The sequence below is a fragment of the Hyperolius riggenbachi genome, chromosome 1 (assembly GCF_040937935.1).
Source record: "Hyperolius riggenbachi isolate aHypRig1 chromosome 1, aHypRig1.pri, whole genome shotgun sequence".
Taxonomy (NCBI): domain Eukaryota; kingdom Metazoa; phylum Chordata; class Amphibia; order Anura; family Hyperoliidae; genus Hyperolius; species Hyperolius riggenbachi.
The window spans coordinates 398,899,069-398,924,070 of record NC_090646.1 but is presented as its reverse complement, the minus strand read 5'-3'; the positions used below and the strand labels follow the sequence as shown (position 1 = coordinate 398,924,070).

Below are 25,002 nucleotides of genomic sequence, written 5' to 3'. Positions count from 1 at the left end.
ATAAATAATAATAATTACTGAGCATGTACAACACAAGTAACGCAGCAAATTCATTGATAAACGCAAAGCATGCAGCACTTTCTGGAAAGAGGCATACCATTTTGAAACTCTCTCCTCTTTCCAACGACACATAAACCGCTGCCCTACGCCTTTTAGTTTTCAATATTTTTGCAATCAAAATTGCGGCAGCCGCGATTTCGATCGTGAAAATAGCGAAAACTAAAATAGCGAAAACTATACAGTACTTTATGCAGCTTTTAGACGCATATTGTGCAGACCTCCATTATACGTAGTTCAAGGTTAATTATTTTGGAAATTTAATTTTCTTAGACCCTCCCCGTTTATACTATGCAGAATCCTGTAGCTCCAGGGATGATTGCTCATTATGGCCAGGTCTCTGTCAGTTTCTGGAGGGGGGACACCACAATGACATCCCAGTAGCCCAGATTCCCACTGTTTTATCTGAGAGAGTTGTGCTGCCCACACCAATCACCTGCTCTTTTCACTACAGCATGGAAAAGTTATGGCCATTACAATAACTGACCTCCCCTTTCGCACTCTATCAACTGGCAGAGGGTGCGACTATGGTGTATAATGTGCCAGGGCAAAGCAATCTTGGGAGGTTTCTTGGAGAGCTGGAGCCTGAGGTTGTGAAAGGGGGCAGAGTCAGGTCAGCATTGTGACACCCAAAACAGTGGGATGGATTAGATAAAATAATAAAATGTGAAATTAGGTTTAAAAAAAAAAATAAAAAAAAATTCAAATATACAAAAAGTACAATAAAGCAAACAGGGCCTATTCATGTAGAGAGAAGCAGTTTTGAATTAGGGTCACACCTAGATCCCAAGAGCTATGGCCCTGTGGTGGTCATTCTGGTGTCTCAACAGAGGTTGAACTCAGTCTAGACAGGCGAATTACAAACAAGAACTGCCAACATCATAAAGATAATATAATTTAGCCTTATGTCACAGCACACCAGATTATCAGAAATTAATCCCACAGAGCAAGTTTTGGTTCTATGTACACACACATATACATCGATACATTTTTTTTTTCCCCTCTCTTTTTGAAATCAGGAAAAGTAGTAATATATTTCTAATAGTTCACCATTTAATGTGTTAATCACCAAGTGACAGAATGTCTAAATCCACCATAGGCTTAATTCATCAACATGATTAATATAAATGAGGGTGAGACTAGACTTATGGCCCATTAATTAATCAAGGCCTACCTGGAGGGATCTATAAATCACTGGACAGCAGATGATGCTAACTGCAGACATTAACATGTGGTGCAAGGGTATTGCTTCAGTCCACATTTCGGAAGAAAAGTTTTTTCTTAATCAGGAGTTAAAAAGCCTACATTCAGAAATGTGCTGATGTGGGAAAGGAAGAGGATTTACAGTTAAAAAGGTCAAAGCTCAGTTAACATACTAAAATGTATTCAGATGTGGGTTAGTACGGTGATATATAGCGCAACACAGTTGTAATTAAGTTTTTGTTTTTTTGACTCACACCAGCAAAACAGACTAAATCCTGAATAAAAACAAACTGGAAAATTACAACTTGACAATAATTAACTATTTCAAATAATACTATGCAAGAACCTTCCTTCACCTCATGCCTGCCGTTCTTGTTGAGTAGAACGTTTTGAATCCAGATGATGCCATTTAATATCCAACTTTAAAAGGTGTAAACATTAGGTTTTTAGCTAATCTTCTGACCGTATTTATGTAGACTGAAAAAAAAAAAAAAACATAAAACACTAACATTTTTTCAGTGTACACGAATAGGGTCTGAAGAAGGCGTATTGGCCAAAAGCTAACTCTTTATACACAGTGGGATGTGAAAGTTATGGCAACGTTGTTAATTGTCATGATTTTCCTGTATAAATCTTTGGTTGTTATGATAAAAAAAAAATGTCAGTTAACTATAACATATAGGAGACACACACAGTGATATTTGAGAAGTGAAATGAAGTTTATTGCATTTACAGAAAGTACGCAATAATTGTTTAAATAAAATTAGGCAGGTGCATACATTTGGGCACTGTTGTCATTGGAACTAATTATTGGAACCAAATTGGCTTGGTAAGCTCAGTGACCCCTGGCCTACATACACAGGTGATTCCACTTATAATAAAGAGTATTTAAGGGGGTCAATTGTAAGTTTCCCTCCTCTTAAATTTCTCTGAAGAAAAACAAGTCTCAAATGACCTGAAGACAAAGATTGTTCACCATCGTGGTTTAGGGGACAGATACAGAAAGCTATCTCAGAGATTTCAGCTGTCTGTTTTCACAGTTAGGAACATATTGAGGAAATGGAAGACCACGGGCTCAGTTCAAGTTAAGGTTTGAGTGGCAGACCAAGAAAAATCTCAGATAAACAGAAGCGACGAATGGTGAGAACAGTCAGAGTCAACCCACAGACCAGCACCAAAGACCTACAACATCTTGCTGCAGATGGAGTCATTGTGCATCGTTCAACCATTCGGCGCACTTTACACAAGGAAATGCTGTATGCAGAGGAAGCCTTTTCTCCGTCCACAGCACAGACAGAGCCGTTTGAGGTATGCTAAAGCACATTTGGACCAGCCAGCTTCATTTTGGAATAAGGTGCTGTGGCCTGCTAAAACTAAAATGGAGTTATTTGGGCAAAACAAGGGGCGTTATGCATGGAGGAAAAACAACACAGCATTTTAAGAAAAACACCTGCTACCTACAGTAAAATATGGTGGTGGTTCCATCATGCTGTGGGGCTGTGTGGCCAGTGCAGGGACTGGGAATCTTGTCAAAGTTGAGGGACTCATGGGTTCCACTCAGTATCAGCAGATTCTGGAGACTAATGTCCAGGAATCAGTGACAAAGATGAAGCTGCGTCGGGGCTGTATCTTTCAACAAGACAACGACCCTAAACACTGCTCAAAATCCACTTAGGCATTCATGCAGAGGAACAAGTACAACGTTCTGGAATGGCCATCTCAGTCCCCAGACCTGAATATAATTGAAAATCTGTGGTGTGACTTAAAGAGAGCTTTCAATGCTCGGACGCCATCAAACTTGAATGAACTAGAGAGGTTTTGTAAAGAGGAATGGGCCAAAATACCTCATTGGAACCTACACGGAGCATTTAGAGGCTGTAATTTCTGCAAAAGGAGGATCTACTAAATATTGATTTCATTTCTTTTTTGTGGTGCCCAAATTTATGCACCTGCCTAATTTTGTTTAAACAATTATTGCACACTTTATGTAAATCCAATAAACTTAATTTCACTTCTCAAATATCACTGTGTCTCTCCTATAAAAGATATATTTAACTGACATTTTTTATCAGAACCACCAACTATTTATACAGGAAAATCATGACGATTAACAACGTTGCCCAAACTTTCGCATCTCACTGTATTTTAAAGTTAGCCAATAAATTACATCATGCCGATTCCAGACTTCCTGCTTTAATGGATGTGCTTACACGATACAGTACTTTACTGCTGCTATTTGAGTAGAAAGAATAGTTTTAGGCCTTTTTCACATCAATTAGCGCAAATGGCGGTGCGATCAAAACGCAAGGTGTACAAATCGTAAGCCATCTGCGCCACTATGTGCTACTGATCGAATGGGTTAGCGATGCGATTCCTGGAGAATGCATGCAGTAGTGCGATATCGCTTCGCACTGCTGTGCAGCACGTATGATGGGAATGGTAGAAGTGCTGTCTGTGCACTTCTACCCTTCTTGCAACACTATAAGCGCTGCTGAAATGCCAGCGCGTTTAGTAGGAACGAGGCCTTAAGGTTAGAATTGGTAACAGTATTGAAAAACCACTTATGGCTTGATCACACTATGGGCTCGATTCACTTAAGTGTGATAACTGCTATCACAGCAGTCACCACGCGAGCTGCCGCGCAAAAAGGCTTGCGCTCGAAGAGCGTTACTTCGCGTGATAAGTGAAGGTTTGCACGCGATCATGTGCACTTTTCATGCCCTATGAGTTTTTGCAACCGTGCTGGCGGTTTTGGAAATCGCCCTATAAGCGCTTGTGCAATGATTCCCTATGAGAGAGTGTTCACATATGAGTGGTTCAATTGCGATCCGCTTTCAAAAGCGCTGCTTGTACCATTTTCTGAGCACTTTATAGGTATAGGAAATCGCAAAGCGCTTAAAAGAGCTTTGTATAGCGATTTTCAGAACGCTTCTATGAATAAATACAATGTATTTATTCATTTCCAGGTGAAAAAGTTCACTTCCTGACTGATGTCGAACCTCTTTGCAAAAGTGCACAGAAAAGCACTTTTCTAAGCGCAAAGTGCTGGGAAAAGTGCCGACAAAACTCTCAGTAAAAATCGCTCAACGCTTGTGATAGTGCTGGCAATTTATGATGTGAACATAGCCTTAATAACAGGTAGATAAAGTCCAATAAAACTGCTGTTGTATAGGTTCTGGAAGCTATAATAGTGTAGGTTATCCTGTCAAACTACAGCAGGCACAATACGTGCAATCTGCCAATGTACTTAGCCTCAGATACTTGTCGTGGTCCTAGATACCCACTTCCTATCTCCTGCAACAGGTTGGTTTATAAGTGAAGACTAATCAATGAACTGAAAAAGTTTTGTTTTAACTGTCATGCAGAATGAAATTGGGCCAATCCAAACCAACAGCAGTTGCATTAGATTAGTCCAATTTCATTTTGCATGCAAGTTTATATCATATCTGGAAGATTATAATCTCACTCATCGAGCTGGCATTTAGCTAGGCCCTTAACACAGCCTATCTTTAGGAAGGGAGCACACTTGTTTGTCAGTTTTCTATGCATGTTTTTCTGCTTAACGTGTGTCTGTATGTGGGAAGGGGCATATGGTTTTTTCAGACGCTATAGTAATTTCTAGAGAAAATGCACGTAGTGCTGCATTGCTGTCTTTCTGCATGTGAAAAATGCATTCAAGTGTGAACTAGCCAACTGATTAACATTTGTTCTCATTTTTCCTGTGCAGAAAACATGCACAAAAACATGTGTGCTCCCTGCCTTAAAGAGACTCTGTAACAAAATTTTCATCCTTATTTCTTCTATCCTATAAGTTCCTATACCTGTTCTAATGTGCTCTGTCTAACTGCAGCCTTTCCTATTTGCACAGTGGCTGTATTATCTCTGTTATATGATCTAATCTTCTCTCCTCTGTCGGGCTCAGGCAGTCTGGCTGGAATGTGCTGTGATGCTTGTGATTGGCTAGAAGCTATACACACCCTCTCCAGGCCCCCTCCAAGCTCTGTATGACTCACAAACTGAGCTGTCTTGTTTGTAAACACTGGATAAAAATGGCAATTACAAGCCAGGATTGCAGCAGGGAGAGGCAGAAACAGCACGGAGGGGCCCAGGAGAACATAATGAATAGAATGGTATGCTTTTTATTGTAAGAATTTTAGAATACAGATTCTCTTTAACCCTTTCAGGTCCAGAGACGTCTTTTCCCTATCGTGAGCTGCGATTATGGTAATTGGCTCACAGTAATCACTGAGTCAGGAGCCAATGAAACAGCAGAGAGCGGGTGCAGCAACGAAATAGTGGTGAGAACGGTAAGGACGGCATGAGTGCTCGGCGACCAATCGTTGGAATCTACGTCCTGTCAGAGTCGTAGATTCCAACCCCATCGGTCCAAAAAAGGTTAAAGTGCCCCTGTGAGCTATTTAGGCTATTATAAATTGCATTCTTAGTTGGCATGCAGAGACCTAGAGAAGAACATGGAAATGCTCATAGTTTGAAAAAGGTCACCATTGAATGGTTCTTAAATGAGAATAAAAAATATTAGCCAATAACCTGCTTTCATAAATATAGAGAAAAATGACTTACTGTAAGTATACCAACAACCTGCGTGTAGAACAGACTGGCCATTCCTCCAAACATGACAATACCCATGAATGTTGATATTCTTAGCATTGCTAGCTCGTGCCTAAACACAAACACATCCTGCACAAAAAGATACTGATTACTTCAATATACAGAAGTGGAAAATGAACAGATTCATTTCATATTTAACATTAACCATCAGGAACATTTTTGTACCTGATACTAAATAAAAAGAGGTTTGTTAAAAAGGACATAGACATATGAACCCTGACATCAAGGTCAAGTAAAGAACGTGTTAGGATCAATCATGGCAGTGATCAATTGCTTACTGGTTACGCCATTACTGGATTATACATGGCTAACAGTGAAATAGACACTGGGCTGATACCAGACTTGTTACATTCGCACACTTTTTTTTTTTTTTGCCTGCAGAAAAATCACATTACAGCTGTAAACCAACAGTCAATGGGATGGTTAACACCTGAATACGATTTTCACGTGCTGGAAGAAAACATACTTTTTGGAACATAATATCGCACATAGTGTGTATTTATCGATTGACAATCAGTTATTGTGATATAACATGAGCGTTTAAACGTAGCAGGTTGGCAAACAGAGAGCCTGGAAAAGTCATGTCAGGAATGTACAGATCATCCAGGCTTCTCTCATTTATATACCTGGAGCAGTGATCCACTCTAGGAATCCACCTGTCTCTGTCCTGAATTAGCATTCAGCTGGGTTATGTTAAATTGCCGAGACTTGCTCACAGTCATTGCTCTGTAACCTGGGGAGAAAACAGGCTGACTGGAGATAAAAGGTTTGTTTCAGGCAGGGAACACACTACATGCAGTTTTGCCGTGAACGACAAAGCGCGCATGATTGTAAAGGCTATTGACGTCAATAGCCTTGCGCGGGAAATGTGTGCGCTGCGTCCATTTATGCACGTTTGCATTTTTTTCCGCGTTTTTTAAACGCACAGTTTTCTGCTTTTTCCCCGCACGTTGCATGGCACTACATGCCATGCAAACGCATAAATGCAGAAAAGCACGCGTTAGATCCGAACGCAAAACCCGACAGAGACCTGGGAGACGCAGGGGAAAACGGCCCTGCAAGTGTGTTCCCTGCCTGAAAAACTGACTTTTTTTTGCTGTTTATGACTAACAAAGCATGAGGCTTCGTCAGTCAGCAGTGAAAAGTGTATACACTGTATATAGTACAGCAGAGACACGGCTAGGATTTTGTTTTGGATTTCTTAAAAAAAGACAACTGAAGCGAGAGTGTTGTGGAAGCTGCCGTATTTATTTCCTTTTAAACAATACCAGTTGCCTGGCTATCCTGCTGATCCTCTGCCTCTAATACTTTTAGCCACAGACCCTGAACAAGAATGCAGCAGATCAGGTGTTTCTGACATTGTTAGATCTGACAAGATTAGCTGCATGCTCGTTTCTGGTGTTATTCAGGCACGAACGCTGCCAAATAGACTGGCAGCTGGTATTGTTAAAAGAACATTTTTTATTTTATTAAAACGGTTAATAAAAGGTCTTATAGTGTAGGTTCACCTTAAAGGAGAACTGTAGTGAGAGGTATATGGAGGCTGCCATATTGATTTCCTTTTACGCAATACTAGTTGCCTGGCTGTCCTGCTGATCATATGCGTCTAATACTTTTTGCCCTAGACCCTGAACAAGCATGCAGCAGGTCAGGTGTTTCTGGCATTTTTGTCAGATCTGACAAGATTAGCTGCATGCTTGTTCCTGGTGTGATTCTGCAGGCAGATAGCTCAGCAGGGCTGCCAGGTAACTGGTATTGCTTAAAAGGAAATCAATATGGTAGCCTCCATATACCTTTTACTACAGTTCTCCTTTAATACAACCAGCATTTATATTGAGAAACAACTCTAAATTGGTTAACGGATTTCAAAAGGCTATTTACGGAAGGTGTGCACTGGGGGAGTCCAGAACAAAGTAAGGAATTTTCATCATCTCTACCTGAGCAAGGCATGCATCTTTGAGCGGATTATTTCATACACTAGATTGTTTTCACTATTTTACAGGAAGAATGCTGCTACATCATAAGCCATTTCTCTTTTTTGTTTTACACATACACTACAAGTAATATAATAATGGGTTATATGGACCCTGAGCCCATTTCAGCAAATTGCTTATAACAGTGTGCCTGCCATAGTGTAATCCATATTCACCACATTCAGTATATGCAGCTGCTTCTCAGAGGCAACATGAAGATAAAAGAGCCCAATGCACCTCAGGGCTAGACTAAATAGGGGCAGGGGAGCCATCAGGTTTTAGCGCTTCTTACTCCGAATATAAACGTGTAATGTGGAGACACTTTCTGCTTTATTATCATAAGCAAGATGCAATATTTGTTTGTGGCCTTCCTCACTACAATCTATAGTTCTCCTGAGACAAAACATTACTGCAGAGAAAAAGGGACGCACTAAGCCAATCATGTAAAAAAACAATATATGGCGATCCAGAATGCATCACGTAATTACAATGTAAAGTTTATCTCTAACCAACACACTATGCCAGCAAGATTAAACATAGCTTGCCACGTCTGTAGTGAAGATGACAGAGTGTCAGGTAAATGTGTGAAATTAAGCTTAGATGGCACGTGTGGGTGGCTGCAGTGCTGGCTCTCTCCCTCTGTAAACCGATTACATTGTATGCCTTTGTTCTGCCCATGTTAAATCTTTGTTGATTATTTGCCAGATGCATACAAACAGTAAAGTACAAGGAAAAGAAGGTTATGCTGTTACCAGTATATTAACATTACATGCACAGATTACAATGCAAAACCCTGACTATCCTCTCGTAGTATACACGTTTCATCAGAACGTTCATGAGTCCCAAGGCTGGCTAATATTAATGAGCAGTCATGTCTAAAATTGAAACTAATACTGATCTATCAAGTGTCTGTATAATATGGCTTTTTTTACACTCTTGCTGCTGAGAGAAGTAGTAATACACCGAGTGTGCACTACCTCCTCAGAGACTCTGGTTAAACACTGGCACGTGCTGCAACTGATCGAGAATGACCAGACACCAGACCCCCCCCCTCCTCCCCCCCCCCACCTTTATAAGGGCTTGTTTCCACTATTGCGGTGCTGAATCGCCTGGATTCCACCGCTGATGAAATCGCATGCGGATGCGATTTCCCATGCGTTTTTTGCCGCAAATTCGCATAGGTGAGGGTATATGCGAATTTAACCATGTCACTGCCTGTTTGAATTACATTGGTACGTATGCGAATTCGCATGAAAATTCGCATACCATAGCCGCATGCGAATTTCCTATTAAATACATTAGCGGCGATTCGCATGCATTCCACTCGCAGGCGAATTCGTTGGCTCTTTTGTGCGTTTTTTTACCGCTGAAAAAAACGCACATCACCAACAGTGGAAACAGGCCCATCCACTTGCATACCATGTGCGAATCTGCATGCGTTGGACGCATGCAGATTCGCGCTAGTGGAAACGAGCCCTAAAAAAGAAAAAAAACTCAGCTACTTCATAGCAATGGCTTTGCAATTACAATATAGTAGTGCTTTACCATTTAAAATACCAGTATCAAAGAGGTCAGTGAAAATGATAAGCATTTTCATTTCACTCAACTCTCTTTTAGGGCTGGAACCCACAGGAGCGCTTTTGGCAGCGTTTTGGCAGCACTGCGATACGCTAGCAGTTTGCCAAAACGCTGGGCTAATGTTAATGGATGGGGCAACTTCCACAGGAGCGTTTGCGTTTCCCAGAAACGCAAACGCAGGACCTGCAGCATTTTGGGAGCGTTAGCGCTTCAATGTAAAGTATTGAAACGCTAGCAGAAACGCTCAGCAAAACCTAAACTGAGCGGTTTTGCTAGCGTTCTGCGGTTCAGCACACTGTAACAAAATGAAAAATAATTCACAGGACCAATCAGGATAAAAACGCAAAACGCTAGGCACCCGCTGGGGAAAAAAATACAATGTTGCAAAACACGACCAAAAACGCGCATGAATCCGCTTGCAAACCGCTCAGACAAAACGCTAGCGGTTGCGTTTGCGGTTTTCAGTGGGTTCCAGGCCTCAAGCAGTGTTCCCCAACCCTGTCCTCAAGGTCCACCAACAGTGCATGTTTTGTGGAATTCCATAGAGGTAGTTAATCAGCTCTGCTGAGACCAATTACCTCACCTGTGCATGATTGTGGTTTTCTGCAAAACATGTACTGTTGGTGGACCTTAACCACTTGAGGACCCACCCTTTACCCCCCCCCCCCCCTTAAGGACCAGCGCTGTTTTTTGTGATCTGTGCTGGGTGGGCTCTGCAGCCCCCAGCACAGATCAGGGTGTATGCTGAGCGATCAGATCGCCCCCCTTTCCTCCCCCCTATGGGGATGATGTGCAGGGGGGGTCTGATCGCTCCTGCTGGCTGTATTGTTGCGGGGGGGGGGCACCTCAAAGCCCCCCTCCGCGGCAAAATTCCGCTTCTCCCTCTCCTGCCTTGCCCCCTGGTGATCGGGGCTGCACAGGACGCTATCCGTCCTGTGCAGCCTGTGACAGGACGTCCCCTGTTACATGGCGGCGATCCCCGGCCGCTGATTGGCCGAGGATCGCCGATCTGCCTTACGGCGCTGTACAATGTAAACAAAGGAGACATATGTCTCCTACGTTTACATTTAGTCTGCGAGCCGCAATCAGCGGCTCGCAGGCTATTCACGGAGACCCGCTCCGTGATCTGACAGGAAACGGCCGCTCGCGCGGCTGGTCCTCCAGCTACCACTTTGCCGCCGCACGGTATGAGTGTGCGGTCGGCAAGTGGTTAAGGACAGGGTTGGGGTACTATGTTTTAGAGCACATAATAGAGTGGGGCATATGTAAGTGACAAACAAAAGTGTTCCTTGTGCTGCCTTTCCAGCGAAACGAAACCAGTCAAATCCAATCAAACTGCTTGTCCATTCTTGGCAATCACGCACTGTGCTGCTCCAATGTAGGGAAGTGCAAAGACATTTAAGAGAGGAAGGAGCGCTCTAAGGGCTCGTTTCCACTATCGCGAATCCGCATGCGTCCAACGCATGCAGATTCGCACATGTAATGCAAGTGGATGGGCCGGTTTCCACTGTAGCATTGTTGAGGTGCTTTTTATTCAGCGGTGAAAAAACGCACAAAAGAGCTGCAGAATTCGCCTGCGAGTTGAATGCATGCGAATCGCATGCAATGTATTTAATAGGGAAATCGCATTAATTTTCCCATGCGTTTTTTGCCGCGAATTCGCATAGGTACCAATGTAAATTCACAGGCAGTGACATGGTTAAAATCACATATACCCTCACGTATGCAAATTTGCGGCAAAAAACACACGGAGAAATCGCATCCGCATGCGATTTCATCAGCGGTGGAATCCAGGTGATTCCGCACCGCAATAGTGGAAACGAGCCCTAAGTGTATTATTAAGGGTGGAGCTTCATTGCGCATAAATAAAATGGATACTCACAGAATAACAGATTAAAATTCGCCAATCAGCGGCAAGCCAACCGCTGCACCCCTCTGCGGCTGTGGTGTGTCCGATCTTTCCGGGAGGCTCGTCTTGCGAGGTGGTGGGCGGGGCTTAGTGACGGAGTACGTGTGACATCATTACGCGTTTTGGCGCACTGCGCCTTCGTCAGATGACGTCACGCGCACGGGGACGCGTATTTATATGCTTTTGGAGCCGCGGTCATGGCAACCAATATCTATGTTTGTGCGGAAAACTTCATTGTTCACAGGACAGTGGCAAGAAAACACTAGTTGCCGATACAAATAAGCGAACGCTCGCTCTGTATAAGTACTGGCTCACAGCGCATGCAATGGTATAACAATTGTAAACCTATCCGCATATGGTTTAAACAACAACCTTAAAGAGACCTGTATTAGTCAATTATCAATTCTCACTGGGCTACAATTTTCCAGACCAGTTTGATGACAACAATAGCATTAACGAGTGAAACGGGTTTTATACCTGATAATTACTAATGGTTTTATTGAATGTTTTATTTTATTTTTTATTCTGTGCGAGATGCACATTCACTCTTATATTGTTACTTCTTATTCCAATTGTGATAATGGCATTTTTATTTAGGATTATTGCATTTACTAATTATCAATTTGTTATACTATTAATTTATGATTATTAACATAATGCTATTGTTGTCATCAAACTGGTCTGGAAAATTGTAGCCCAGTGAGAATAGACAATTGACTAATACAGGTCTCTTTAAAGGACAACTGAAGTGAGAGGGATGTGAAGGCTGCCATATTTATTTCCTTTTAAAGGGATACTGTAGGGGGGTCGGGGGAAAATGAGCTGAACTTACCCGGGGCTTCTAATGGTCCCCCGCAGACATCCTGTGTTGGCGCAGCCACTCACCGATGCTCCGGCCCCGCCTCCAGCTCACTTCTGGAATTTCTGACTTTAAAGTCAGAAAACCACTGTGCCTGCACGCCCGTGTCCTCGATCCCGCTGATGTCACCAGGAGTGTACTGCGCAGACACAGACCATACTGGGCCTGCGCTGTGCGGTCTTGATGACATCAGCGGGATCGAGGACACGGCAACGCAGGCGCAGTGGTTTTCAGACTTTAAAGTCTGAAATTCCAGAAGTGAACCGGAGGCGGGGCCGGAGCATCGGTAAGTGGCTGCGCCAACACAGGATGTCTGCGGGGGACCGTTAGAAGCCCCGGGTAAGTTCAACTCATTTTCCCCTGACCCCCCTACAGTATCCCTTTAGGGCCCTTTTCCACTAGAGCGATTGCTGAATCGCAAAATCGCAAATCGCTAGTGATTTTTAAATCGCTAGAGTTGTTACTTTATCATAGAAATCACGAGAAGTATTTTCCACTACAGTGATTCGATTTGGAAATCGCAAATCGCAATCGCTTGCTGGAGCGATTTTTACAATGATAATGCAATACAAATGAAAATCACAAATCGCAATCGCATAACAGAATTAATGAAAAATCGCAATCGCTGGCGTTTGTGATTTGTGATTGCGATTGCTAGTGGAAAAGGGCCCTTAAGCAATACCAGTTGCCTGGCAGCCCTGCTAATCCTATGCCTCTAATACTTTTAGCCATAGACCCTGAACAAGCATGCTGCAGATCAGCTGTTTCTGACTTTGTCAGATCTGACGAGATTATCTGCATGCTTGGTTCAGGTGTGATTCAGTCACTACTACAGCCAAATAGAACAGGAGCACTACCAGGAAACTGGTAATGTTTAAAAGGAAATAAATATGGTAGCCTCCATTTACCGCTCACTTCAGTTGCCCTTTAAGGTTGTTGTTTAAACCATATGCGGATAGGTTTACAATTGTTATACCATTGCATGCGTTGTGAGCCAGTATTTATACAGAGCGAGTGTGCGCTTATTTGTATCGGCAACTAGTGTTTTCTTGCCACTGTCCTGTGAACAATAAAGTTTTCCGCACGAACATAGCTATTGGTTGCCATGACTGCGGCTCCAAAAGCATTTAAATATGCGTCCCCGTGCGCGTGACTTCATGTGACGAAGGCGCAGTGCGCCGAAACGCGTAATAACGTCACGCACTCTGTCACTAAGCCCCGCCCACCGCCTCACAAAACGAGCCTCCTGGAAAGATCGGACACCACGCTGCTGGCCACAGCGCGCGCACCACAGCCGCAGAGGGGTGCAGTGGTTGGCTTGCCGCTGATATGGGGCATATATAACCTCATGTTAATTTGGGCACCTGGTATTGACAATTTTATATCCCCCATATTCTATCGATGCCTTGCTCAATGCCAAAACACTAACCCTTCCTCCCATAGCAATCCCATTTCGAAACACCTAACACTATTCCTCCCTCCAGAAGCAAACCCCTTCCTAAATGCCTAATGGTGCCAATACATGGTACAATTTTTTTCGATTAGATAGTTTAGTTCAACCATTCTGTTAGATCGAATGAAAAGATTTTTCCAGCATGTCCGTTTTTTTTTTTTTTTTAATAAAAATCCAAAGAAAATAAAAAGGGGATAAGCGTTCATTTTTCCTGATCAAAAATAAAAACATTCTTTTCAATTTGATCGTTTTGGTCAAATAAATGGGAAACTCGAACGTTTTTATTGTACCGTGTATGGCCACCATAACTCTGACCTCCTCTACCTAGTAGCTCAATCCTCCCCCTACCCTATTCCATAGCAACAAAGCTCAATTCACACAGCAATGCAAAACATTATTTATCCGTTTTATTGGATGGCAAAAGTGACAGTCCATGGATCCTATGTTATTACTAGAATCTGGTCACACTTGTGAGTCTGCAGCAGCAAGCACAACATAAAATCCTTACTTTCACCATTTTTCTGCACATGCTGATGCGTTCCCCCATCACACCCTATGGTGGAAACACATCTGCTCTGGGCCCTTTGCTGATCGCAAAACACTAGTGATTTTGCTAGCGTTTTGCTTTGGCGTTTTTTGGCGATTAACGCCAAAAAAGCACCATTCACACATGGCGATTTTTTAGCGATTGAGTTTTGCGCTTCTATAGCACTAAAACGCGATCGCCGGGAAATCGCCTGAAAAGGGTGCAGGCTACACGTTTGCGTTTAGCGTTTTGGGCGATTTGCAGAGATAAGCGCAAATTGCCCAGATGAGAATGGGCCCATAGACTTTTATTACCCTAGCGCTTTGAAAAGCGCTAGCGTTTGAGCATTTTGCCGAAATCGCCGGCAAAATGCTCAAGTGTGAATGGGCCCTAAGTGGAGCACCTGAAAAGGCACAGCACTGTCGGTTTTGGTTGGATGTTGGATATCCAGCTCAGATGGGAACCAAGCTTAACCTTTCTAAACACTAATCCTAACCTACAGGATCTTCTAAAAAATTAGCATATTGTGATAAAGTTCATTATTTTCTGCAATGTACTGATAAACATTAGACTTTCATATATTTTAGATTCATTACACACAACTGAAGTAGTTCAAGCCTTTTATTGTTTTTCTTATTGATGATTTTGGCATACAGCTCATGAAAACCCAAATTTCCTATCTCAAAAAATTAGCATATTTCATCCGACCAATAAAAGAAAAGCGTTTTTAAAACATAAAAAAAAAAAAAAAAAAAAAGTAGTCAACCTTCAAATAATTATGTTCAGTTATGCGCTCAATACTTGGTCGGGAATCCTTTTGCAGAAATGACTGCTTCAATGTGGCGTGGCATGGAGGTAATCAGCCTGTGGCACTGCTCAGGTGTTATGGAGGCCCAGGATGCTTCCATAGCGGCCTTTAGCTCATTCAGAGTGTTGGGTCTTGCGTCTCAACTTTCTCTTCACAATATCCCACAGATTCTCTATGGGGTTCAGGTCAGGAGAGTTGACAGGCCAATTGAGCACAGTAATACCATGGTCAGTAAGCCATTTACCAGTGGTTTTGGCACTGTGAGCAGGTGCTAGGTCGTACTGAAAAATGAAATCTTAATCTCCATAAAGCTTTTCAGCAGATGGAAGCATGAACCCACTTTTGAACCAGAAAAAGCAGCAGAAGCGCCTGACCTGGGCTACAGAGAAGCAGCACTGGACTGTTGCTCAGTGGTCCAAAGTACTTTTTTCGGATGAAAGCAACTTTTGCATGTCATTCGGAAATCAAGGTGCCAGAGTCTGGAGGAAGACTGGGGAGAGGGAAATGCCAAAATGCCTGAAGTCCAGTGTCAAATACCCACGGTCAATGATGGTTTGGGGTGCCATGTCAGCTGCTGGTGTTGGTCCACTGTGTTTTATCAAGGGCAGGGTCAATGCAGCTAGCTATCAGGAGATTTTGGAGCACTTCATGCTTCCATCTGCTGAAAAGCTTTATGGAGATGAAGATTTCATTTTTCAGCACGACCTTGCACCTGCTCACAGTGCCCAAACCACTGGTAAATGGCTTACTGACCATGGTATTACTGTGCTCAATTGGCCTGCCAACTCTCCTGACCTGAACCCCATAGAGAATCTGTGGGATATTGTGAAGAGAAAGTTGAGAAACGCAAGACCCAACACTCTGGATGAGCTTAAAGAGACTCTGTAACAACAAAAACCTCCCCTGGGGGGTACTCACCTCGGGTGGGGGAAGCCTCCGGATCCTAATGAGGCTTCCCATGCCGTCCTCTGTCCCACGGGGGTCTCGCTGCAGCCCTCCGAACAGCCGGCGACAGAGCCGACTGTAGCTTCAATATTTACCTTTGCTGGCTCCAGCGGGGGCGCTGTGGCGGCTTTCGGCACGGAAATAGACGAAAATACCCGATCTCCGTCGGGTCCGCTCTACTGCGCAGGCGCCGGAAACTTGCGCCTGCGCAGTAGAGCAGACCCGACGGCGATCGGGTATTTCCGCCTACTTCGGAGCCGACAGCCGTCAGAGCGCCTGCGCAGGAGCCAGGAAGGTAAATATTACATCACCGCTGCACGGAGGGCTGCAGCGAGACCCCTGACGGATGGAGGACGGCGTGGGAAGCCTCATTAGGATCCGGAGGCTTCCCCCACCCGAGGTGAGTACAGTTCCTCTTTAAGGCCGCTATCGAAGCATCCTGGGCCTCCATAACACCTGAGCAGTGCCACAGGCTGATTGCCTCCATGCCATGCCGCATTGAAGCAGTCATTTCTGCAAAAGGATTCCCGACTAAGTATTGAGTGCATAACTGAACATAATTATTTGAAGGTTGACTTTTTTCTTTGTTTTAAAAACACTTTTCTTTTATTGGTCGGATGAAATATGCTAATTTTGTGAGATAGGAAATTTGGGTTTTCATGAGCTGCATGCCAAAATCATCAATAAGAAAAACAATAAAAGGCTTGAACTACTTCAGTTGTGTGTAATGAATCTAAAATATATGAAAGTCTAATGTTTATCAGTACATTACAGAAAATAATGAACTTTATCACAATATGCTAATTTTTTGAGAAGATCCTGTATACCCCATCACATTATCTGGTGCTTGGTTATATATTAGCTGAACCCTGCCACCTGGTAAAGTTAGGTTTTGCCACTATTCAGTGCTCACCTATGTAATAAGCTGAATGCCTGAACAGATATCTGTAGCTCAACAGGAGAGATCTGTAGCTCGGATATATAATAGCTGAATCCCGGGCACCACCACCACATACTGCGCCAATATCAGGAGTTTGGCTATACAATAGCTGTACCCCAGCGTCACAGAGGTGGGCCGTACTCACAACTGGAGAGAAGTGGCCCATTTTGGTTTAAAATTCACTAACTGCCACATTGCAGCACTTCATGTCATTTAGCACTGAGCTGGCAGACCACCGGGCCAATGCCTAATGCTGGGATTTTTCACTTCAGATGCCCAGTCAGGGTAAAAAAAAAAAAAAAAAAAAAAAAAAATTCTTTAAATACGATTGTGCATATAACTTCCAACTGCTTATCACACATGATCAAAGAGCCAGACCTTATCCATAGCATACAGAATATAACATGTTTCTGGGCACAATAGGTAATTATGCTATTCCACGGGTCTTCTCAGGACCCAGTTTTATCCTGAACTCTCCTCTTTTTGACTGCTTGAATTTTGTCCTATAAATACATATATTATGTCCACCATACATTTGTGATGTTTTTAGAGGTATTAACTGCTTCTGTACCACGCTAGTTGAAATCTACATCCTGCAGGTGACTGCTCGGCTCTGACAGGATGTAGATTTCAACTAGTCCGCTGCGTGCTACCGCCAATCTCGCCACTCTGCACCTGCAGCAGTTCACTTGCTCTGCAGTCTATATGACGGCAGAGCTCTGCGAGTAGGTCAGGAGCTGCATTCATTGGCTTCTGACCACGTGATCAATGTGAGCCAATGAAAGCGGCACATGACCAGCACACAGAGCTCTGAGGGGCCTGCGGTGATAGAACAGCATGACCAGCAGGTATGTTAACGATTCGTCGGTAAGTGCTGTTCTGTGCTACCAGCAGTCTCTGCTCCTTAAAGAGAGACTGAAGCGAGAATAAATCTCGCTTCAGACCTCAGAGTTAGCAGGGGCATGTGTGCCCCTGCTAAAACGCCGCTATAGCGCGGCTTAACGGGGGTCCCTTCACCCCCAAATCCCCCTCCGTAATGCGGGGGAGCGCTTCCTGGTTGGGGCAGGGCTAACCGCCGCAGCCCTGCCCCACGCGCGTCTGTCAGCGCGTATCTCCGCCTCTCCCCCGCCCCTCTCAGTCTTCCTTCACTGAGAGGGGCGGGGGAGAGGCGGCGATGCGCGGCTGATAGACGCGACTGGAGGCAGGGCTGCAGCCGTTAGCCCTGCCTCCAGGAGCGACCAAGTCTGCGACCAAGTGTCGCAGTGGGGGGTTTGGGGGTCAAGGGACCCCCGTTTAGCGGCGCTATTGCGGCGGTTTAGCAGGGGCACACGTGCCCCTGCTAACTATGAGCTCTGAAGCGAGATTTATTCTCGCTTCAGAGTCTCTTTAAGGGGCCAGAGACTGCTGGTACGCAAGGGGTTAAAGACAGTATAGGCATAACACCCTTTCTAAACTAAAAATATACACAGTATTTAACTTACATACATACATACATCCCTGTGCTTATTCTTTACATCCTTAATGAAAAAGTGAACATACCACTTATAACAAAGTAACAAAAGCGTAATGTGTGCGAGTTACAATGGTACAGTTACACAATTTAAAAGCTCATAAGCATGAACAGATACACTGCATTCATCAACTAAACTGCATGCATAAACCCTCAGTGTACACCGCATTTCTGAGAGTATGCAATGGAGATCACACTGAACTGATTATACAACATTGCCCTCTGCTGCTCACTATTTCCTGAAAGCATGGGGCTAAGTAGGGGTGTGTGTTAATACAAAACTAGAAGCTTATACAAAGCCATTCAGAAACATTAAAAAATTTCACATTTTACTTTCAAATTACTAAAGGAAACCTGTAGGATGCAGTTTATGAAAAGGTATTAAGTCATATCAGTAATTGCAGCCAATCTAAGAAAAAAAAAAAATCCCCTTTTCACCATCACAGGGACAGGAGGATGATGCAGGGACAGGGGTTTTATTATATAGGATATTGTTTCACCTGACAAGACTCCTTACTGTCTTCACTCCACTGCAGTAATGACAAGTCAGCAACTGTCTGCAAAGACGTGGTGGCAGTAAAGGGGCCCATACACTGGTCGATTTCAATCAATCGATTTGTGGCAGATTTCGGTGGATTTGATCTATCTACCAGGATGGAAGATCTAGGTCGATCTGCTGCTGCCAACATATCGATGGCCCATAGAGTTGCATTGGATCTAATGGTCCAATAATGCATTTCAATAGATTCTGAAATCTATTGGAAATCTGTTCCTAGTGTGTAGCACACATCAGATGGATATAGGAAGAGTTGAGATTTGGACCCAGGTCTCCTATGCCTAAAATGCGGAAAATTGAAATATTAAGTATTGTGGTTTTTCAACTGACGAGGCCTCATTGTGGTGGTGCAGTTCTAGGTACACACACCTGGTAGTTATAGCTGACAGTAAAGCCTTTTGTGTGAACTATGATCTATGTACTGGTTACGGGCTGGGCCATGTAAGAAACAAAACTATTTTGTAATCTGTTGTTCAACAAAATATCTCTACACAATATAAAATGATACTTTTCCTACCCAGTTGTTCGATTTCAAAGGCAAAAAGTAGTAGTAGTGGCAGAAATCTAGGAAGAGTGTGTATCCACTAAGAAGCTGAGTGTAGAAGCAGAGCTGAAGAAAAAGCCAATGATTGTCTTCTCCAACACAGTTGTTGATCCTACAGATGAAAAAAAGATACATACACATGTAGCGATTATGCCTGACATATTGTACAAAGTATTCTGCCATTTCAATTCTCATGCCAAGTTTTCCCTACTCAACTGTTTTTTGGGTTTTTTTTGCAACACTCTCCTGAAGCCCGTATCCTCTACAGTGCCAGGCACAGCTGACGTCTGCACCCACTACAGTGTTGAGCATTCTGATACTATCCCAACGGCAGCCACAACAGCGCCGGGCACCCAACACTCCTGATGTCTGCGCACAAATGCCATGCTGCCCAGCCCTGTCGCTGCCCACCACAGCTGCAGTCGCCCCCTCTTCTCACTGTATGAAATGGGAACGCAGGCAAAAAGAGTATCTTAACCTTTTCACCTCGAAGGGTTTTTCCTCTCAAAAAACCAGAGCAGTTTTCACCCGTCAGCGCTCCTTCCATTCATTCACCTATAACTTTATTAGTACTTATCCTTATCACAACGAAACAATCTATAACTTGTTTTTTTTCACCACTGATTAGGCTTTCTTTGGGGGGTACTTTTTGCAAAGAATTATTTTATTCTAACTCAGTTTTAATAAGAATAAGAAAAAAATTGAAAAAAAAAGATTTCTTCTCAGTTTTCGGCCATTATATTTTCAAAATAAAACATGCTACCGTAATTAAAACCCACACATTTTATTTGCCTGTTTGTATCGGTTATTGCAACATTTACAATTTTTCCTTAGTACAATGTATGGCGCCAATATTTCTTTTGGAAATAAAGGTTCATTTTTTAAATTTTGCGTATATCCCTAATTATAGGCCCATAATTCATAAAGTAATAATATACAGTTTTGTATACATATTAAAAAAGTTCGGTCCCTAAGGTAACTATTTGTAATTTTTTTTTATTAAAAAAAATAAAATAAAAAATGGTAACTTTAGGGGAGTGTGGGAGGTCAGGGAATAATAATAATAATAATAATAATAATAATAATTAAAAAAAAGTTAACTAGGGATAATAAACTGAAAAAGAAAAAAAAAATAAGGGGGGTGTAATATTACAATTTGGCCACAAGATGTCCTCAGTGGTGACTTCAGCTCCGTACTGTTTGTACGGAAACGGAAGCACTACGCGTACGGGATTCATGAATGGCAGAGCCGTCTGTACATCCGGCTGCAGCCATTCACACGGGGAATTAGATCAATGAATGGGATTTGTTTTCCCATTCATTGACCTAGCGGCGGGCGCGGCAGGAGGGACGTAGTAGCTACGCCCCTGCACAGAGTTATGGCATTTTGCAGGGACGTAGTTACTCGTCCCGGGGGAGGGGAAATGGTTAAGGGCTTCCCATTGGTACACTAAGGTGGCAAAATGGAAATCTCCTCAGGGAGGATTCTCATTGGTCCAACGAGTGGACCAATTAGAATACAGAAGAATTCTTAAAGTGGATCAGAGATAAACTTTTACTCATTGAATAATTGTGTTCCTTTCATATAGTTTATAGGGCATTCCTCAAACCAAACACTTTTTTTGTTTTGTTTTAATACTCTAATTCCCTATACACTAACTAAACAAGCCTCGCCCACAGCTCCTTCTGTGCCTTGGCACTGTAGCAAGGGCTTATGGGAGCTCAGTCTGGGCAGGAGGAGGTTACTAGCCATTGATTTCAGAGGCAGGGGGGAGGGGACTGAATTTACACACAGGCAAGCTGATAGCATCTCCAGCCCTCAGCCTGTGACAATATGACAAACAGAACATGGCTGCCCTCGTATCACAGGAATAAATAATCAAACTTTTTAAGCTGTTTGCAGCTAGATATGCTGTGTAAACTAATCCAACAAGTTACTTGTTATAGTTAGTTTTTCATCTCGGATCCGCTTTAGGGGGTCCCTGAGCAGAGTCCTAAAATCAAAATCTGCACGCAGGCATGGGCTCACGAGTACTTACAGGTGGCTAAGCACTCGAATTTGTGATTTAAATGAGGCTTAATTCCTTATGGGTAAATAACCCCTTATTTCCCTGTCGCACACCTGAGGCAATTAAGCCTTATTTAAATCACGAATTTGAGTGCTTAGCCACTCAGAAGTATTCGTGAGCCCATCACTGTGTGCACTTACCTAGGGCTTCCGCCAGCCCCCCTCCCCCCCAGCCCGCAAGGACCCTCGGCATTCGCTGGGTCCCCTCCATGGTCCCGCTGGCAGCCCTGTTAGTGTGACAACTTCCGCCAAAGTCGTCTGCAACTGCACATGTGCACTCCCGGCTCGCTCATGTGTAATTTTGCGGACAGCTAACGGGGCCACCAGCAGAACCAATCAAGGAAAAAAAAACCCATTCACCAATTTAAAGGGTAAACTATGGGTATCCTTTAAATTCCTTATAAAAAGAGGCTTCCAGATACTCCCAAAAGTCTAATACCTATCCCCACATGCATAGGAGTACTTACCCCCTGCTCTAATGCATAGAGGTGGTGATGAGCCTCTTATCCATAATATGGCAGGGCTTTGTAGGAGAGGGGAAAGGCTTTGCTGCTCTTACAGAGCCCCCCCCCCCCCCCCCCCCCATCATGTACCATTCGGGCTGTTATAGGTTAGTATGATGTAGTCCAATGTGGGTTGGCTCAGCCCTCCTACCAATAAAGCCCTGGTAATAAGCAATAGAGGCTTTACACCAATTCAAGCAGTGGAAACGTTCTAGCTCATTTGCCTTCATGTTTGTGGTGACGCATCACTTCTTGGCAGCATAAAGACAGCAACTGTATAGGTGGAAAGGGGCTTGCAAAGAGATATCATCATTCAGGCAAGTTATTTCCTCCCTGCTGGGTGAAAACTGAGATTGTATCTGGCGATGAGTATGTTGACTGATTTCAGAATGCTGGCAAGTTTTGCAATTACTTTTGGTCCAAGGATGGAATTTTGTTTATTCATTATGGTGAAATAACCTTCTGTAAAATCACTTACCAGGAACAAGCCTAAAGCCAATGTAGCACTAGCAAGTCATACCTTGTCAATTAGTAATGTATTAAAAAAAAATAATGTATCGAGTGGATTAACACTTGGAGGTGTTTCTTCTACCTCTTGTGGATTGGTGTATAGTGGTAAGGCTGCTTATCATACTGGCTTACTACATCAGCTGTGATCCTTGCTGTCACTAACAGGGCTGTGCTGAGCGCCAGCTGGGTCCCTGAAGTCATTACTGTAGTTTATGCATTTTACAATTACACAAAACTATTCCTTGCTTACACTACTGAGATCAATGGCTAGATGTACCTTCATACTACATTTTTATGACCTGACAGTTTATATATATTGCAATATGATGGGCAACGATTGTGTAGCACAGTTCTGAATTTAGTGTGAGGATTACCAAGGACAATGATGATCCATCTTTCTGACACAGTGCCCACATCGACTGCAGTGGTGAGATCGTTTTGGCCTCATCATGTTGCATTTGTTACATAGTTCCCAGAATTCTTTTTCTAAAAGAGAAAAAAAAAAAAAAATACATGATAAGCTACATTCAAAAATACATCCTAACCACCAAACCATCAGAGAAAAGTCTGCATGAAACCCTTGATTTTTTTTATACACAAGGGCCAAAAAGTATGCAGTCCAAGTATCACTCAAATACAGTCAAGGAAGACAAAAACTGGCAAGGCAGTTAAAATTGTATAATTTATTTATTTTTCCAGTATTTTATAAATTAGTCAGTTTCCCTTATTTACTTTTGGGAATTTATCCCGAATGTTTAATGAGAGTTCTATGCACAAGGGAAGACACTGCTTGCTTGGCAGTTGGAAACAGCCGTTATTTCCCGCAATGCAACAAGTTTCACAGACCGCAAACAGTGTCGGGGTCAAGGCACCGACATCACACTGTGGGAGGGGTTTCACCACAATATCACCCACAAATGAAATGAGAGGAATATGGTGGCTGCCATATTTATTTCCCTTTAAAGGACAACTGAAGTAAGAGGGATATGGAGGCTGCCATATTTATTTCCTTTTAAGAAATACCAGTTGCCTGGCAGCCCTGCTGATCCTCTGCCTCTAATACTATTAGCCATAGCCCCTGAACAAGCATGCAGCAGATCAGGTGTTTCTGACATTATCGTCAGATCTGACAAGATTAGCTGCATGCTTGTTTCTGGTGTTATTCAGACACTCCTGCAGCCAAGTAGATCATTAGGGCTGCCCTGCAACTGGTATTGCTTAAAAGGGAATAAATATCGCAGCCTCCATATTCTTCTCACTACAGTTGTCCTTTAAACAATACCAATTGCCTAGCACTTTTGCTGATTTATTTGGCTGCAGTTGTAACTGAATAACACCAGAAACAAGCATGCAGCAATCATGTCAGATCTGAAATTAATGTCAAACACCTGATCTGGATATACTTTTGCAGGGTCTATGGCTAAAAGGATTAGAGGCAGAGGATCAGCAGGATAGCCAGGCAACTGGTATTGCTTAAAGTGGACCTGAACTCAGAACTTCTCTCTGCTCTAAAAGATACACAACAGCATAACCTTTAAACAAAAAAAACATGTATTTGTTACAGCGGATACAAATCCTAAAATAAATTTGCAGTTTCTACTTCCTGATTTATGGAAGCAGACAGTGGCCTCAATTCACTAAGATCACGCTGGAGATAATAAGGCAAGAGAAAACTTACCTCACACAGTGAGAGAGTTATCTTATCTCTTCATTCCTTACGTTACCTCCTCTGTAGTTAATTTACCTCATCTGTAGTTATTTTCACACGCAGTTAATTAACAGCCTGTCTTTAACTCTGGAGTTATTTTAAGGATTGGAGAGTTAACTTAAAGACAGAAGAGTTAACTTTAGGTTTGCCTGAGGTAAAATGTTTCCTGAATACTACATGCCTTATCACCATGGTAACAACTCTAGAAGAGTTATTAACCAGCTGAGCGGTCTGGACGAGCTCAGCTCGTCCAACACCGCCAGCGGCTGCCGCTCAGGCCCTGCTGGGCCGATTTTAATGAAATAAAAAGCAGCACACGCAGCCGGCACTTTGCCAGCCGCGTGTGCTGCCTGATCGCCGCCGCTCTGCGGCGATTCGCCGCGAGCAGCGGCGAAAGAGGGTCCCCCCAGCCGCCTGAGCCCAGCGTAGCCGGAACAAAAAGTTCCGGCCAGCGCTAAGGGCTGGATCGGAGGCGGCTGACGTCACGACGTCGGCTGACGTCGATGACGTCACTCCGCTCGTCGCTATGGCGACGATATAAGCAAAACAAGGAAGGCCGCTCATTGCGGCCTTCCTTGTTTATTCTGGGCGCCGGAGGCGATCGGAAGATCGCCTCCGGAGCGCCCTCTAGTGGGCTTTCATGCAGCCAACTTTCAGTTGGCTGCATGAAATAGTTTTTTTTTTATTTAAAAAAAACCCCTCCCGCAGCCACCCTGGCGATTT

At 43.3% G+C, this 25,002-nt stretch overlaps 1 protein-coding gene across 2 annotated transcripts in view; it reads right to left on the bottom strand.

Moving 5' to 3' along the window:
• The window catches only part of ZDHHC21 (zinc finger DHHC-type palmitoyltransferase 21), a 59,051-nt gene that overhangs the window by 18,775 nt on the left and 15,274 nt on the right, over positions 1 to 25,002 (bottom strand). Inside the window, exons 4-7 of one of the 2 annotated variants that reach the window (XM_068271383.1) lie at positions 22,946 to 23,057; positions 19,464 to 19,602; positions 5,842 to 5,958; positions 1,245 to 1,375 (exon numbers count right to left, since the gene is read on the bottom strand). In XM_068271383.1, the coding sequence (XP_068127484.1) occupies positions 1,343 to 1,375; positions 5,842 to 5,958; positions 19,464 to 19,602; positions 22,946 to 23,057 (401 nt within the window). In that variant the 3' untranslated portion in view covers positions 1,245 to 1,342. Of the gene's footprint in view, positions 1 to 1,244; positions 1,376 to 5,841; positions 5,959 to 19,463; positions 19,603 to 22,945; positions 23,058 to 25,002 lie in introns of those variants that run through there. The other variant, XM_068271382.1, reaches the window with a different exon arrangement.